This window comes from Pleurodeles waltl, chromosome 3_1, assembly GCF_031143425.1.
Source record: "Pleurodeles waltl isolate 20211129_DDA chromosome 3_1, aPleWal1.hap1.20221129, whole genome shotgun sequence".
NCBI classification, from domain to species: domain Eukaryota; kingdom Metazoa; phylum Chordata; class Amphibia; order Caudata; family Salamandridae; genus Pleurodeles; species Pleurodeles waltl.
In genome coordinates, this window is record NC_090440.1 from 970,673,470 (window position 1) to 970,691,794 (window position 18,325).

General features: G+C 46.0%; 1 protein-coding gene across 1 annotated transcript in view; it reads right to left on the minus strand.

Moving 5' to 3' along the window:
* UBXN11 (UBX domain protein 11) overlaps positions 1-18,325 on the minus strand; it is a 379,872-nt gene that overhangs the window by 141,344 nt on the left and 220,203 nt on the right. The window contains exon 9 of the mRNA XM_069224030.1: positions 10,823-10,900. Coding sequence (XP_069080131.1) covers positions 10,823-10,900 — 78 coding nt within the window. The remainder of the gene's footprint in view (positions 1-10,822; positions 10,901-18,325) is intronic.

Genomic DNA, 18,325 nt, shown 5'->3' on the forward strand with positions numbered 1-18,325 from the left:
TGAGTGGTATATTGTAGAGATCCTTTTGTTCCTCATTCGGGATTCTTTTATGTATGCCTGCAGTGGGTTGTAACATGGGAGGATTTGCATTGAGGTAAGAGAAAATTACAGACCATGGCAGTGCTGTAAGTATCAGTCGAATTGTGATTTGTGCATTGAGTATGTGCCAGCCAGGTGCTGGAATGTGCACATACAGTTACCCTGCCAGACATCCCCGAATTTGGATGTCCCTATGGTGCCACACTGTTTGAAGCCTCCCAGCTTAGCTGCATTTTTTAACCAGGTTCCTACCCATAGTGGTGTTTTGCCTGTTGGCACCCTGTGCCACCTAAGTCACCGTCATGCTTGGTGACAGCACATCAGTGTTGTTTGGGTCGTTGAAGGGGGTGCTGCATGGGTGTAGGGGGCGACAGAGTTATCCCAGTGTTCCATGTCACTAAAGAGCCTGGAGCTCTAGTGCTAAGGTGGGGTTGTCCCAGTCAGTATAGAGCCAATCATTAATTGATATGATCTGTCTGGCCCAGCAATACTGGAAGATATCTGCTAACCATTGATGTAGGAAGCTGGCTCTCTATATACTATATCAAAGTGAGGTATAGTGTGCACAGAGTCCAGGGGTTCCCCAGAGGCTTAACAGAGGCTAAAGTAGATAATACTAATGCTCTCTTTTGTGGTAGTGTGGTCAAGCAATTAGGCTTATCAGAGGATAGTGTAAACTATTTGTTGCACATATACAGACATTAGAAGAAGCACACACTCAATGACTTAACTCCAGACCAATGGGTTTTATATAGCAAAAATATATTTTCTTAATTTATTTTTAGAACCACCCGATTTAAGTTGCAGGTAAGTACTTCAATAGTTTTGTATTTCACACATGTATCAACAGTTCCTTGTTTGAAATCGATAAATTATACAGTTTTTGAAATATTGGCAATAATCTGTTTTAAAACTTGACACACTGCAATTTTCAGAAACAATTCCTGGGGGGAAGAAAAGTTAGATCGATAGGCAGGCAAGTATAACACTTACAGTTCCAGTCTCCGGGGGTTAGGAAGTTCACAGGTTGGGGGTCAAATTAACCCCAAACATCCACCACCAGCAACATGGGTCCGGCCGGGTGCAGAGGCTCAATCTAGGCAAAATTAATATGGGCTCCTATGGAGACTGAGGGCTCTAGGTTTCAGATCTGCAGGCAGGTAAGTACCTGCGTCTTCGGGGGGCAGACCTGGGGGGCTTTAGAGGAGCACTGGGGGGGGCCACTAGGAGGCACCAAACATACACCCTCAGTGGCACTGGGGTGGCCGGGTGCAGGGTGCAATTAAGATGTCGGGTCTCCAATGATTCTCTATGAGGGGACCTTGGGGGTCACTCATAGGCTGCAGGCGAGGTCCAGGGGGTCATCTTGGGCGAACCACAGGCTGGACAGGGAGGAGGTGCTGAACCCTGCTGCACCGGAGGTCGGGTTCTCCAAGACCTGGGGGATGTGGGTGCAGTGGGTCTTTAGGTGTCAGATATCTTCATCTGGAGCTTTTGCTGCAGGAGGGTCGTCGGGATTCCCTCTGCATGCGTTGTCATGGAGGGGTAGAGAGGTCAACCCAGGGTGGGCACTTGCTCAGAACCACCAGGGGATCCTCTCCAGCTGGCTGGGCCACCTGGACACAGGCCGTGGGCGTCAGGTGCAGAGTGGTCAGGACTCAAGCATTCGGTGTGAGGCTGGAGTCCTTAGTTGTTGTTTCTTCTTGGACAGAGCGATTGTCCAGGGGAGTTCTTGGTCTTTTTTGGGTGCAGGGCAGTCCTCTGGAGCTTGGCGGAGGTCGCTGGTCCCACTGGATGCATCACTGTTCTTTTGCAGGTTCTTTGAAGCAGGAGACAGGCCAATAGGGCTGAGGCCAAATCAGTTGTCATCTTCCTTCTTCTCTGCTGGGGGTTTCAGCTATGCAGTCCTTCTTCTCTCCTCCCATGTGGTCAGAAACTTGTCTGGAAGTGGCAGGCTGGCACAGACCGGTCAGTCCTATACTAGAGAATTTGATCAAATACAGGAGCATCTCTAAGATGCCCTCTGTGTGCTTTTTAGAATAAATTCAACACTGGAATAAGTGTGGGTTTGTTGTGCTGAGAAGTTTGATACCAAATTTCCCAGTATTCAGTGAAGCCATTATGGAGCTGTGGAGTTCGTAATGACAGACTCCCTGACAATATACTTAATATGGCCTCACTGCACTTACAAAGTCTAAGAATGGACTTAGACACTGTAGGGGCATTTTGCTTATGCAGCTATGCCCTCACCTGTGGTATAATTCCCTGCCTTAAAGCTGTAAGGCCTGGTAGAGGGGTGAATTACCTATGCCACCGGCAGTGTTTTGTGGGCATGGCACCCTAAGAGGGATGCCATGTTGACTTTGCCTTTTTCTCCCCACCAACATACACAATCTGCAATTGATGTGTATGTGTTTGGTGAGGGGTCCCTTAGGGTGGCATAACACATGCTGCAGCCCTTAGGGACTCTCCCTGATCACAGGGCCCTTTGTACCACTGGTACCTTTTACAAGGGACTTATATGTGTACCAATGGTGTGCCAATTGCGGAGACAATGGTTCATTTTTAGGAAAAGAACACTGGTGCTGGGGCCTGGTTAGCAGGATCCCAGCACACTCTCAGTTAAGTCAGCATCAATGTGAGGCACAAAGTGGGGAGGGTAACTGCAACAAGGGACAGTTTTCTACACTAGACCTCTGACACATTTCCAATAAGTGATAAATGCTCAGTTGCATCCCCGCCCATAAGAATCTCACAATAGCCGCATGAAGAGTGTTGTGGATAATTCTGTTAAAGAGGAGTTTGGAGAGAGAGATACTCTCAAACAGAGCTCTCCTGCCAGCTATGGTCAGTGGAAGGCTCTCCCATATGTTCACATCTCCTCTTGTTTTAGCTATCAAGGGTGCAATTTTATGTTATGTTATTTGTACTTATAAAGCGCCTGACTACCCGGAGGCCTTGCAGCGCTAAAAGGACAACAACAGGAACTAGGGTATTAAAGAGCCAGGTTTTAATCGCCTTTCGAAAATTAAGTTTGTGACTAGTTAATCGAATACTAAGGGGGAGGGAGTTCCATAATTTAGCTCCCCGAAATTACATTACAGCAAATGCAGTGACGAGTGCTGCGTTTCAGCATGAAGCAGTTTTGGTCAGGATGTACCAGGGTCGCAATTGACCTTACCAGGCTACTCGCTAAAATCTGGTCTCCATAATGTGCCTATGTGAGTCATATTTGTCTAGTGGTTTTTGTGGGTTTGATATCACTGATATAGTGGCCCTGCAGAGGTCAAGGGGGAGTTACCCTGCCTTCAGGGCTTTGGTGTACATGCCAAGCAGAGGCAGAGACTATTGCGATGCATGCCTTTTGTACTTTACAAGTGGGAAGCCATTGGGGTTGTGTGGTTTCCCTGTTAGGAGCAATTGGATAGCTTCTAGGATTTCTGTAACTGTGAGAGGTTCCTCTGAATCCGGTTCATCTTCCTCATTGGTGTAGGCAAAATCAGGCCTTCAACTAATGGGTTGTCTCTTTCAGCTGAGGGTGTGGATCACTCCTCATAAAGATGAGTGTAGTAGGTCGCAAATTCCCAGGCTTTGTGGTGGGAAGCCGTTAGGGTCTGACCTGTGATGGTGACTAGGTTCAGGATCAGACGTATGCCCTGTTCCCTACTCGGTAGCCAGTATAATACCTATCCTGCCTTATCACCTAGTTCGTACAATTTATATTCTATTGCTTTGTATGCTGTGGATGCAGAGTACAGCATCTTCTTCCAGAGAGTGAGGCTCAGCAGGTTAGGTCTGGGTTTTTGGCAGACATCTAGCATCCCTTCCTGTCTTTCCTCTGCCATTCCACCCCTTTGCTGCTGTCTAGTAGGATATTACCTGCCCCTGTAGCACCACCTTTATAGCTTCAAAGAGTATCGCTAGGGAGACTACTATATTTTTATTCATTTAAAAATAGTCAGTGATTTGTTGTCTAAAAAGGTCAATAAAGCAGGGGTCCTAGAGCCACCAGAAACTCAGTCACCAGTGTCCCTCCTGTTATCATTCAGGATGTCTAAGTGAGACAGTTATTGGGGCATCATCTGGGAGGACATGTGGCAGGATCTGGGAGATGGCCAAGCCTATTTTGTCTGTCAATGGCACAAAAAAGTAGTCTAGAGTAGAATTTATGTGAGTGGAAAAAGGTGTATTCTGTAGCCTGTGGGTGCAGTACTCGCCAGGCATCCATCTGGGCTAAGGAGGTGGCTCATGCCTGCAGGCTGACTGATTTGGACGTGTGAGGGTACCTTTGCAAAACCCCACTTGGAAAGCCCAATGTCCAAGCCGAGCCTTGCAAGATTGATTGCAAAGTGGATTAGGTATGTTATGCTAAAGCAAAGCATAGTCTTCACAGGGTTAGAGCACACTCCACTTGCATGAAAGGACCTAATATGGCCTGCTTTTAGAAATATATCCCTTGCAGACATCTGCAAAGCAGCTCCAAGGTCAACATAACACACTCTCAAGAAGTATTATTGTGAAGACCCGGGGTCTCCAACCATTTCTGTAGTAAAAGCTAATTATGTTCAATAAAAATCTTCCCGAGCTACTACTATTGTAAGTGGAGTGATAATGACCACAAGATTACATTAGTGGTCAACATTTGCAAGATTACCAGTGATAACCTCAGTTCATCAAGCACAGTGGCTAGCAGCAATGCGAAAAAGGCTTTGCCGAATTAGTTAGTTACCTTCGGTAATGAATTATCTGGTAAAGGCATATTCTAGTTGCAGATTCCTAACCTTAGAATAGATACCCTAATTTAAGAGGACATGCGCCTCATCTTTGGGCAGTCCTGCCCTGTCAGGGAGCCTTTGGACCCGCAGGGTTGAAAGGGGCCCCTTCGGGTTCCGCACCGGCGGCTTCTGCCTCTGCTCCGAGGGGCACTCAAGGATCCACTTCCAGATCTGGAATAGTGTAGGCTGTACCCTTGCGACCTTCCCCGACAAAAGTTCTGGTGCTGATGCTCCCAATGACGCTTGGGCCTGCGGACGACGTCGATCATATACTCATCGCCGACTTCGACACAAAACCAGAGCCACGGAGTTGGAGTTGTGCCGCTCAGCCGGGTCACTAGGCAAAATTCTGTGGAAGCAGTACCATATCTGCTCACAAGAAATTAGGGTCCCAACTCTACAGGGATTGTGCGGGACAGATGTCGATTACGGGCTGTCACGCAGTCTGTCTGTGGTAACTAAGGTCTAACCATGACCTACGGGCCTGCCCTTTTTGCCTCAGTATGCACCCTAAGGCCATAAAAGAGCAGGAGGCTAAGCTCTTCATGGTCAGGGCCAGAGAAGACCACTGATGCCGTAAATGGTCAAGGCATAGCTGTAGGTCTCCATCTTCCTCTTCTGCAGGCAAGAAAAAGAGGTAATGTAAGTCCAAGAAACAATGTAATGTTAAGTCCCCCTGTTGCTCTCTGTCTCCCACAGTACCCTCGTCCTCAGAAATGGATTTAGTCAAATTGACTCCGTACAGCAATGTTCTACCACTGGACTCAGCACTGGAGTGACCTTTGAATCTTCCAGAGCCCTCAATAGCAGTGCTTCCTCCACCCGAGGTTCCGACTTCAGTTCCAGTCTTCCCTGAGTACCCCATTCCAGGGTCGGACAAAGCGCCATTCTTTAATGCCATATATTCTATCTTTTTGAAGGCATTAGTACATTTGGGGCCATGAACAACTTACTGGCTTCCAATGTTGATACCCTTGCATCCAACACCCTTCAGTGACACTTCAAAGGATCCAGCACCAATGCCATGCTGTTTTGAACTGACACTCAGGTACACAAAACCACAGCAATCAATGCCGAAGATGGCACCAACTCCACCAGTGTCGCAACCCGATCTCACCACTGAGATCAAATCCAGCAGGAATGCCCAAAGTCTTTTGGAGGAGGAAAACTATAGAAACCTTCTGCATAACATTTTTGTCAATAGGGACTCTGACCCTATTTATTAGATGCTCTATGGTGACTCTGGGCATGATTCTTATGAATTTCAAGGACTGTCCTCCCCCAATAGCACAGACGCATCTCCTGGGGTAGCTATGGGCTTCCCCACTGGCCCACCAACGCCTGAAGCGGCCTCTCTCCACAAGGTGATGCTGAAAGTTGTGGAAGTCTTGGACTTATAACTTCCCATGACAGTAACCAAGACCAACATTCTCACAGAAGTCCTTTTGCCTTCCTCTTCAATATCAAACACATCTTCCCTTTAATGAGGCTATTTTTAAGCCGGTTTTGGCAGCATGGGAGATGTTTTCTTTCACTTTAGCAGTCAACCAGCTTGTAGGTCACCGCTACTGCCTAGCCACAGGTGACCCAGTGTTCCTTTCAGCCAATCCTTCATGGAGAGCCTTGTTGTTCAAGCCTCATGTTCCAGAAGCTAATCCAGAGGTACTTTCCCAACAGGCCATCTCACAGAGAATTAAAACAGTTTGAGGCCTGATGCAAAAAATAAATTTTCCTCAGGCAGTATGGCCCCAAGATCCCTTAATGCTAACTGCCCTCTAGCTAGATACAATCATGCTTTATAGCATAAGGCCCAAATGATCTTACCACCTTGTTCTGCATATCATGAAAGACCATTTGCAGGAGCTCATTCTCGATGGCCAGAATGTCTCCCACCACATTATAAAATCAAGCCTTGACACTGCGGATTCTGTGGTCCATCACATGGGAACCTCCGTCACCATTCAGAGACATACATGGTTCAGTGCATTTAACTTTTCTATGGATGTCCAAGTAAAACCTATGGACCTTCCTTTCGATGGGGTATGACTTTTGGTGATAAGGCTGATTCACCTTTAGAGCATTTTACAAACAGCAAGGTCACAGCGCTCTCCCTTGGCCCGCAGCTCCCGCCTCTGACCAAAGCCTCTGACTTTTGCCAGTTTCCTCACTTTGAAGGCTTTTTGAGGTGATCTTCTTTTCTTTCAAGACAATATCAACTACAACTCCACAAAAGCCTAATCCTGTTGTCTGATAATAAGGTGGTAGAAGATAGGGAAAGGGCCACAGACCTACCTTGCAACACTCCTCCTTTTCATCCTGCTTCTCTCCTGCACTGCCAGGAAAGCATGTTTGTTTCCCCAAGTTTATCTGGAGCATGTTGGAGGGTTGGTGTCTTCTTTTCTTCTTCCTGGAAGGCCATTACTTCAGACCACTGGGTCCTTTGAACCACAGAAAAGGGCAACACCCTCCAAACTCCATCCCCATGCGGCCCCTCCCTCTTCTTCGTCTTCAAATCACCTTGCCATATTGCAGCAGGAGGTGTCCACTCTTCTTTTAAAAGGAGCATTGGAGTTAGTGCCAGAGCATGAAGGGGGCAAGAATATTACGTCCATTACTTCCTCGTGCCCAAGCAAGATGGCAGTCTTCATCCCATGATGGACCTCAGCGACCTCAATTCTTCCTTGTTAAGGGAAAGTTCAAGATGATGAGCTTAGTTCAAGTTCCACATCCTTTTGCAAAAATCTGTAAAACGGCGACATGGTCATCCTTGCAAACACCTTTTCCAAACACTAATGTCAGAACTCTGAGGTGTGCAGGGATGGACACCTTGCCAGCTCCGTTCTGCAACATTTCCTCATCTAACCATACATCAGCCCTCCTCTGAGGTGGGGTACTGCTATGAAATCTGTTCACTAGGTGAAAAATCTGCCAGTAGAAGCAGCCTTCGAAGAAAAAACTACTTACCTGGGGGAACGATCTTTCTGGTGGATACTCTCTCTACCTGCAGAATCCTCACTGACATGCCTGCCTCCCCCGTTTGCGGATGAGTTATAGGGAAAGTTAATAAGATTCCAGATTATACATTTTTTGTTACTGCACTAATAGTTTGATGCCATCTGTCCTCTTGCCTTGAAGCTTGAGAAACAATGAATGTAAACTGACGTGTTGCACTGGGGCAGGGGCTTTACTGCTTCGATGACGCTGCCTTGATGTCATTTCCGGTATGGATCAATTCCAGCACCCTTTACTGGCAACTTGAGCGCTTTTAAGTTTCCATTTGGTGCCTGGAATAGTTCTACCGGTGAGGAATCTGCAGGTAGAAGTATCCATAAGAAACATTGGGGGTTATTCTAACTTTGGAGGAGTGTTAATCCGTCCCAAAAGTGACGGTAAAGTGACGGATATACCACCAGTCGTATTACGAGTTCCATAGGATATAATGGACTCGTAATACGGCTGGTGGTAAATCCGTCACCTTTCCGTCACTTTTGGGACGGATTAACACCTCCTCCAAAGTTAGAATAACCCCCATTGTTCCAAACACCTGCTTGCGAGCCACTGCTTTAGTAGGAAAGCATCACTTTTCAGTCTATTCACAGTATTTGATTTACAGCTAAATATGCTACAAACGGAAAATGTTACTTACCTGTAACTATCAGTTTGTATCTTGTAGGGCTGAAGATTCATACCTCCCTGGATTGGGGCTTATGTTTCACCTGTACATATCTACTGTTGTGCTTTGCTTCACTAAAAACTTAATTTGGATTTTGACTCAACCTTTGGGAAGGAAATAAAAATAAAACGTATTCTTCGAAGAAAAACACCTTGCAATATCCGTACCTAACACAAGAAGATAGGAGGGTGCAAAGAATGAGAATGTGCAGCACTACAGGGTACAAAGAGATAGTTACAGGTAGGCAACGTTTTCCATTCATCAGGCAGTATTTCTGGCATGCAAACCCCTTTAAGGCGCAGAAGATCACACGTAAAATAAAACTAGAAATGAACAATCAATTGACACTGAGGTGACCTCAGGCTCGTATTGACCCTTGCTGATTTAACAGTTTTGGGCCTTTTCCATAGCATTAGTTTTAGGAGGCATTCCTGACGCTGCCTTCCTGGCCACTGGAAACCACGATCAGCAAGGACAAGCCGTGGATATAGAAGAGAAATCCAGGAATACCACTTCGTACCCATGGCCACTCTTAATTGACGATTACATTAAAGTGTGGAATGTTCCTCATAGGTTAATAAATATCAAATTCTTTAAAATATCTATGTTAATAAATTGTCTTAAGCCTAGGGGATTATCACTGCACATATTGCCAAAAAGCCCTTTCAGAAGTTAGTACTAAAGAACTCCGAAACAGGCAGGGTTTAGAGAAAATCCTCATCTGCTTTCTCCCTTATTTACTGGAGGTGGAGGTTACATGGTAATCTGATTATGGGAAAACCACTTAATGCCCTTCATGAGCAGATAACGCAGGCTTGGGCCTCCTGAGTCACTTGAGATGATAGCAAAGGATCACCTGCACCTCGCATACTGAGAGTTGTGGTTTCACTTTTCACATTCTACGTCTGGTTCAGCACGTTTCAGCCTCAAACTGCAGTTGGCTGAAAATCCAGCAGCCAGCAGGGAACTAAGGAGTTGCTATTGACATGGAGCCACTTGTCAGCTATGTGGAGACGCAAAGGAGCAGCTCAGTTTCCTTTTCATCCTGTGTTGGCCATTTTATTTTTGTAAGTGTGTCAGAGAAGTTGATCGCTGTTCAAAATATTTTTTGATGGAACTCGGCTACCTGAAATAATAGAGAACCTTCCCTTGGACCCCGCCTAGATGCAGGACAGTGTTAAGTTATACCTGGCCTTTCCCACCCCCAGTTACCACTTGACACCTCCGCCGCCATGCAATTCAGGCTAATTTCAGCTTTGCAGGTGCAGCCACTTTTTCCTGTGTTTCTGTAACTGACAGGTTCAGGGCTCAAGATTCCTGCTTCGACCTACATCCTGCCTGCAAGAGACCTCGACAAGGAATGCTTCACAGAGGAGGGTGGTAAAAGACAGAGGTGGAAGGTGAAGGACAGGACAGGGCAAAAAGATGGTGGAAGGCAAGTGAGTGACATGACCTAGGGGAAGATGGTTGGAGGCAAGAGGTAGAGAGAGAGACCAGAGCAGAGGATGGTACGGGGCAAATGAGAATGAGCACAGCAAACTGGTAGGAGGCATGGAAGAGGTAGAGGTTGCAAAAGTGATGGGAGTCACGGCCTGGAGAAAGCATAGCCGTCAACAGGCTCAATGGCAGTGCCAATGTTTTGAAAGCCAATCGTGGCTTTTAAAACAGCATTAAGCGTGTTGGGGCTTGCATCTCACTTGCTTCGTTAGATAATTAAAGGCATTAAGTCCAAGCATGCTTAACGCTATTGACTGAAATAAAAAATCTCGTTGAGATCATCTACAACATTAGACAAGGTGGAGATGCTGGTGAGGATTGAAAGACAGGCTATGGTGGAAAGCATGTGAAATGTGGAAAACGTAAGTGGTCTTGAAGAGGATAATAGACTAGTAAGAGAATGACAGGTTTTAGAAAGGCTAAATAAGTTATGTGACATAGAAAAGGCAGGGTTGGGAGTTGGATGGTGGGAGGTAGGCAAGATGAGAGGCCGTGTTACAGTTATGGTGGTGCTACGCTGCTGAGAAATGAAGGTTAAGGCTTGGAGGCGATGGGGGAGGTAGAGGCTGGTTTTAGGATACCAGGACCTCTGAAGAATGTAGGACATCTGGTGAGAAGTGTCGGTATGGTGTTTTGGTGGGTGGAGGAATGCTGAGGAGAGATTGGAGCAGTGGTTGTAGGAATACATGTGAGATGGAAAATTTGGGTTTATGGCTATATAATGACAAGAAGTAGGAGGTGTAGGGTGGTGAAAGATGGATTTATGATGGACGAAGTTTGACTTGTCAAAGACAGACATCTGAGGTTAATAACATAGGAGTAAGCACTGTTATCTTACCTGAAATGGAATGCCGTCAGGAAAGCGGGCCTGCAGCTCCGATGGGAAGTAGCCATCCATGATGTCCTGAAGACACCGCTATGGTAAAGCAAGAGAGGTGTTAAGTGCAGTTATTATCAAGTCACCTCTGAAATGATCTTCACAGAAAGTGTATCACTACAAATACAAAGACTATACTCCTGCAGCATCCCCAGACTCAACTCCACCACCCCATCAGACAGGTCTGCACCACTCGTGCAACATACCAAGATTTCACTGCACCACAATCCCCACGACGGTGATGTTTCATCATCTCCCATGCTGTACCTCTGGAGCATCCTCACAGACTGCACTTGACTACCATCCACAGATGGCACAGCTACGCCATCATCAACACATACAGCGCTGCATTACACCCCTGCAAAATCTTTATGGAACTCACAAAGTGTACTTCACCTACACAATTATTCCTGTAGCATCTACAATCTGCACCACATCAGTCCTCTGCAGCATCCCCATAGTGTACTGCAGCGGTTCTACAGCATCCTTTAAAATGACACTACCTTCCCCATAGACTGACGTACTGTTGCATTCCCACATATTACACCACATCCCTCCTGTAGCATCTCTACACAAATACACACTCACTACCAGAGTGTAGATGGTGTGTGACACTGTTCATTGGTTTATCGATGTAAGGTGTGGGGGCCAAGGAGAATGAGGGGATGAACAGAGATGTATGATGTTCTGTTTGATTATTTGAAGCTGTTCTGGGATTGTCGTTGATGTGGGTAATTGTCCTAACATGGAGTATTGAAGTTGCATTTGTAAGTGTGAGAGTTGCTATGTGGTTGGTTAATGTGTATGAAACCTGGATGCAAGGGTAACGGGTATTGTAGGTAAAGAGGGGACCTGGCAGCTGGGAGGTTCTGAGTATTGGTTATTTTTGATGTGCTGTACGTCAATGCAGACTTATTTGGCATCTGTGAGTGGTGGGAGGTCATGGGGTTGTAACCGTGGCTTGGGTAATGTATCTTCTGATAAAGCTTAATTATGAGTGATGCTTTGGGTCTGGTATAGGATTTGAGTTGGGAATAGGTGAGTTTTATAGGGATGTTTGAAATTGGTGGAGATCATTGAATGAAGGGTGGTCATTTGATTTATCAAAAAGATTAAATTACCTCATGTTGTATTCTGATAGGTGTGGGAATATAGAGAAGGACCCTTTTTACCTGGTACGGAGGATTATGCTAGCTAAAAGATTTTCTTTTGTGGCTGGGGAACTGTGGGATGATTGAGGGTTACAAGTAGTTGTTTAAAGGTTATTTGGGTATGGACTGTGTTTTTCTAAATCTATCTCCTTCCACTCTCACTCTTTTATTCATCACCCTCTCAGCCACACTAAACCACACACTACTGGCACTCCTATTGCCCATCTCTTTAAATCATCTTATTATCTCACATCCACCCCTTCCTCCTCCCTCTTCTCTACAACCCTCTCCTCATCATGTCTTAATTCTCATGTATCCTCTCCATCCCCACACTAGTACTTCTTTGTCCTCAAGTCCATTCTTTCTGCACCATCTCACTCCTAACCTCCTACTCCTGTAAATTTATTTTAAAGACTGTTTGAATTTGATCCAGGAATTCCTTACCTTTGAGTCCTCTTTCTAAACCTCCTGCTAAATTGACTTTACTCTATCATCAACTTCTCAAATCCCACTACTTCCTCTTCTGCAAGCCCCGAATGCGAGCTCAATGAATAACTAGCATTTGCAATGCAACGGATCTCGTGTTTGTTCAAGTTAGAGCTATTAGCGTTGTAAATTCCTAACTCGACTTTTCTTGCCACATAAATTGAAAATGAAAAGTAAAGAGTTGACATAAGCAAGCCAATTCAAATTGCCACGGCCGCAATGAGCATGAGTGCAAAGGAGAGACACAAAAAGAAAAAAGGTTTGCTCGCAGTCAAACATATCGGCAATCGCGCAATTATTAATGTAACAAGATCAATGTCCAATGTGGTAACAAAAGTGCCCCAAGGAGGGACAAACGTAAAGCATTTACCAATGATAACAAAGTATTTTTGAAAGGCAAGCCCATGAATGAGTGATAGTGATGGGTGTGGTTAAAAGCCCACATAAATACCAACACATCGCAAAAGCAGAGCTCGCGCACTGCTATGCTCACCCTAAAAATCATTTCGGCATCCAGGATCTCTATGCCAAATTAATTTTCAGAAAAAAGACCAGAGGCAGACTTGCCACTGTCCACAAAGCAGCTGTTTAAACCAAATGATGAATGGACATCCAAGCCCCCGTACATGTGTCATTATTTATCCAATGCTCTCCATCGTAATCCTTTACATGCACATTCCCCTTGATCTATAGAGTACCACAGTACAAACTAGCTTTCACTGAACTCTTCCTGGACTTCACTGCTGTGATACTATTAAAACATTCTAACCTCTGAATAATTGTAGGTTTGCACATAGTTAGACATGCCTGTATCATATCAAGAGAAATATAATCTCTCTAATCTTGAATCAATTCATTTTCTATGGGCCAACCCACGCATCAAGACACACACTTGTTGCAATATTTTCCCCGACATCTGGGATCCCAGAAACTGCATCCTATTCATTCATCTTGAATGACCATTTCATTCCAGTATTTCACGCTATCACCAGTAAAAATAAGTAACTCCCCTAACCACTGTACACCTGTAACATCCTGGAGGAAACTAGATTTCACCCCCAACTGATCCACCCTATTCACTGTCCTTATCAACACCACACCAGTAACAGTTGAACATTTTTATCATGCTCCAGCGACTGTCTTCGAAGATCTTGTACCACTCAAATTAATCTCACCCAATACACGTTCCAGGATACACGACTGGCTGACACTTGACTTCAAAGCGCTCAAAATCTAACAAAAGGATATTTAAAACATTATGGACGAAGATTTACAGTAGCAATGAAAAACATAGCCCCTCGGTGCCACTGTAAAATATGTAAGATAACTGTCAATAATGGAAATCAACAACACTACTTACATTGTATATCAACAGCCTCTTCAACAAAGGATCTACATAAAATTATAACTTATGAATGCATTCCAAATTCCAGAATGCATTGGCACGAAAGTGACACTTTCTCAGGCACTAAGCAATTCTTTCACGAACCATCAAAAAAAGCAAATAATCTCGAAACTCACCATGATGAGAAAAACGACAGCATTTTAGCTGGAAATTATTTTTCTTTAACCTGCGTGCAGCAGAATACCTCAAACGTAACAAAAGTCTGTGACTCATCAGGTTTACCAGCGGATCCAAGAGCTGCTCACATTCTCAAGGATATGATCATGAAAAACTTTGTGGCCATCCGGGCCAGTGCCCTACACTATCATTCTTTGGCTAGACTGGAGGCATCCCAAAAGAACTAAAAAATGACACATATCAAACTTCTATCTAAAAACCTGACTCTGATCTCTTGGATCCTTAATAATTATTTATTTAATATGAATTTATAAAGCGCACTGTCACAAACAGCAGCAGCATGGTCGAACATAAAAGAAATAACTAGATTAGTTAGCAGACACAAATATTACATAAATTAAACAAACATAGAGAACACAAATCGGTACAAGGGAAGTTAGCGGAAAAGCCAGGTACTGAGCTTTAAAATGCAATATAGTTCTCCATCATCCGACCTCAAATTGAATACATTCTAAAGCGATGAGCCCAGAACTCCGAAGGCTCTTACTAAAGCCTGTGACTTCCCCAGAGCGTGAGAGAGACTGATTTCAGAGAGAGGGCATATATGTAGGGGTGGGTGATGTCAGAACGACATTTCGGTCCAACCCCCTATATGTGCACCAAAGAGAGAATCTTGAACTTAATACACTGTTGTTTGGGAGGGGGTCCTCCGGCAGAAGACGGGGGAGCTGCTGTCAGCAGCAGCGTCTGCCAGCAGAACACCGCCAGGCCGTATCATGGGTCATGATACGGTCTGCAGCGGTCTACTGGCGTGGCGTTGCTGCTGGCAGCAGCGCCACCTTACTGCCATCCGCCAGCATGACCACAGCTGGATTTCCGCCATCCTTCTGGCGGAAATCCGGCTGTGGTCATAATCCGGCTGACGGCTGGTAGCCGCGGCGATGGTCTTTTGGTGGCCGTCGCAACGGCGGTAGGCGGCACATACCGCCAATATTATAATGAGGCCCATTATCTTATCTAAGTGACAAATTGTTCATCACTTCACTTCCCCTATTATATATTTAACTCCACAGCTGGTGTACTTCAATGCTCAACCATTGCTCTCCTGTTTATCATCTATCATCTACCTTAGTGCACTACCAGATCTCATATCCTCCTTTTATCTCAACTACCGTACCTATGCTGATCACACTGAAATCATTATACAGCATTAAAAATGTATCCTGTCTTGGTGCCAGTACCACGTGGAACTACCTTCAAGCAACTAATACTGGATAGCTACTAAGTATCTCAAGCTCAACTCCTCAAAAACAGAGTTTCTTGTAGCTCGATAACAGGACTACTCACCATACTTCAATCATATGAACTCAGTGTAGGAAGCTGCTTCTGTATATACTATATCAAAATGACAGAATGAGATATAGTGTGCACAGAGTCCAGGGTTCCCCAGAGGCTTAACAGAGACTAAATTAGATACTACTAATGTTCTCTTGTGTGATGGTGTGGTTGAGCAGTTAGGTTCATCAGAGGGTAGTGCGAAGCATTTTTCTGTACACAAACAGGCAATAAATGAAGCACACATGTAGGAAAGTACCTTCTTTTTGGCATGATTACCCCCACTTTTTGCCTGCTGTCAGTGTGATTTGACTGTTTTCACTGGGATCCTGCTAACCCCGACCCCAGTGACTGTGCTCTCTCTCCCTCTAAGTGTGGTTGTTTCTGATTTTGTACACCCACAATTGGCGTACTGGAGCCCCCATGTAAGTCCCTAGTAGATGGTACCTGGGTACCCAGGGCATTGGGGCCCCAAGGGTTCCCCATGGGCTGCAGCATGTATTATGCCACCCAAGGGAGCCCATGCAAAATGTGTCTGTAGGCCTGCCATTGCAGCCTGCGTGAAAGGGTGCATGCACGCTTCCACTACAGGTCACTGCACCAGGTCACTGTAAGTCACCCCTATGGCAGGCCCTCCTAGCCTAGAGGGCAGGGTGCAAGTACCTGTGTGTGAGGGCACCTCCGCATGAGCAGAGGTGCCCCGACAAACTCCAGCTCCTTTTTCCTGGACTTCATAAGTGCGGGGAAGTGATTTTACCCATGTCCTGGACACTGTGTCCAGCTACATTATGGTAACTCTGGACCTAGGCATTTTTGGTATCAAACATGAAAGAATCATCCCCCAATACTGTTGCCAGTATTAGTTGTATGAATCTAAGCACTGTTGGGGCTCCTTAGAGGACCCCCAGCTTTCCTCCTACTAGTTTGTAGGGTTTTCCCAAGCAGCCAGCGCTGCTGCCATCCAACAGATAGGTTTCTGCCCTCCTGCTGATTGACCAGCTCAAGCCCAGGAAGGCAGAACAAAGGATTTCCTTTGGGAGTGGGAGGCAACACCCTCGCCATTTGGAAAAAGGTGTTAGATGACTTGGGAGGAGGTCCCTTCCAAAGCCACTGGTATGCTTTAAAGGGCACATTTGATGCCCTCCTTGCATAAACTGGTTTGCACCAATCCAGGGACACCAGGTCCCTGCTGTGGCACAAAACTGGACAATGGAAAGGGGCCACTCCATTACCACCCCATGGTTTGTGCCCAGAGCTCCTCTATGTGGCAACTGAATTCTGCAATCTTGAATCCAAGGTGGGCTGAGGCCCCTGGGAGCCCCTGAGTGGCCAGGTCAGGCAGGTGACATCACAACACCGTCCTGATAGGTGGTCACCATGCTAGGTGACCATTCCCCCTTCCTGGGCTATTTAGGGTCTCCCTCTTGGGTGGGTCCTCAGATTCGACATGCAAGATTCTAGCAGGATTCCTCTGCATCGTTTACTTCATCTTCTGGCCACCGGGACAGCAACTGGACCCTCCAAGAACCGACAATCTGCAACTCCAGCAATGTCTCCGCTTTACAACATTGTTTCTCCAGCTCCTTCCCACAACTGCAACATTTCCCTGGCTGTGCATCCTCTGAGGGCGATGAGTCTTCAGTCTGCACAAGAAGCAAGAAGGAATCTCCATTGGAGTGAAGGAGTCACTCCCCTGCATTCGCAGAAACCGACTGCAACGACGATCAGCAGCGTGAATCTTCTCTCCTGCAAAACTGCATGGATCCTGCATCATGGGTGGTGGTCTGGAGTGATCCCATTGGTCCTTTCTACCAGCTGTTCAACTTGGGAGACGGTAAGCCCTTGCCTCTCCTTGCAGGACAGTACCCCTGTGCACCACGACTCTTGCAGCTACTAAGGCTTGTTCGCTCTTCTTCCAAGGGATCTTCAGGCTCCGTGTAGCCCTGTCATCCAGCACTCTTCCCTGCAAAGCACAGTCTCTGCTGTGCCTGCTGCCTGTGAGTTGCCTGTGGAGGCTGCCTCCTCGACTTCTGACTCTCCTCACTGCTGAGGGTCACCGGAGACTCCCCTCCTTGGGTTGAGTCCCCCCAGATCTTCCTCGTCCCTAGCAGCTATTCTTCTGCAACTCTTGCCTTTGCATAGGCTTGTTGGTAGTTTTTCCAAACCACTGACTGAATGCAACTCTTCTTCCGACATGGGAGAGCAGATCCATCACTCTTCTGCTCCTGTGCTGCATAGCCGACTCCTAGTCTTCACCGTTGACCTGGTCCTGCATCTCCAGAAGGGTGGGAAGTGGTTCCTGCCCCAACCAGACACACCAACTGGAATTGGACTTGGTCCCCTTCCTTTGCAGGTCCTCTTCTGTCAGGATCAATCTTCAGTTTCTTCCAGTCTTGCTCGGGTCTTGCACAGTCCTTTTACAAAGTTTACCTGTGGGTTTGGGGGAAAACTAGGTACTTACCTCTTCTCTCCTGGTCACTGGGGGGGGGGGCAGCCTGGTACTTACCTTTTAGGGATCCTAGTCCCTCCAGCTCCCCTCTACAGATTCCACTTCCTTGGGCGGGGGTCTGACTTTCCAATTACTTAGTATATGGTTTGGTCTCCCCCTAGGGTTTCTGTTATTTCACTGTTTTCTATTGCTTTCTTTGCCAATTCCTGACTTCTAATGTGTACATAATAGTGTGTTTACTCACCTGCAAGTAGAGTATTGCCTATACAGTATTTAGTATTTGTGTTACCATAGTAAAGTACCTTTATTTTTGTAACACTCTGTGGTTCTTTCTTGTGTGTAAGTGCTGTGTAACAATAGTGGTACTGCATAAACTTTGCATGTCTGCTAGATAACTCTTGGCTGCTCAGCCACAGCTTCTTTAGAGAGCCCTGGCATCCTAGACACTGTCTACACTTCACTATCAGGGGATACCTGGACCTGGTATAAGGTGATAACACTATAGGTGCTCACCACACACC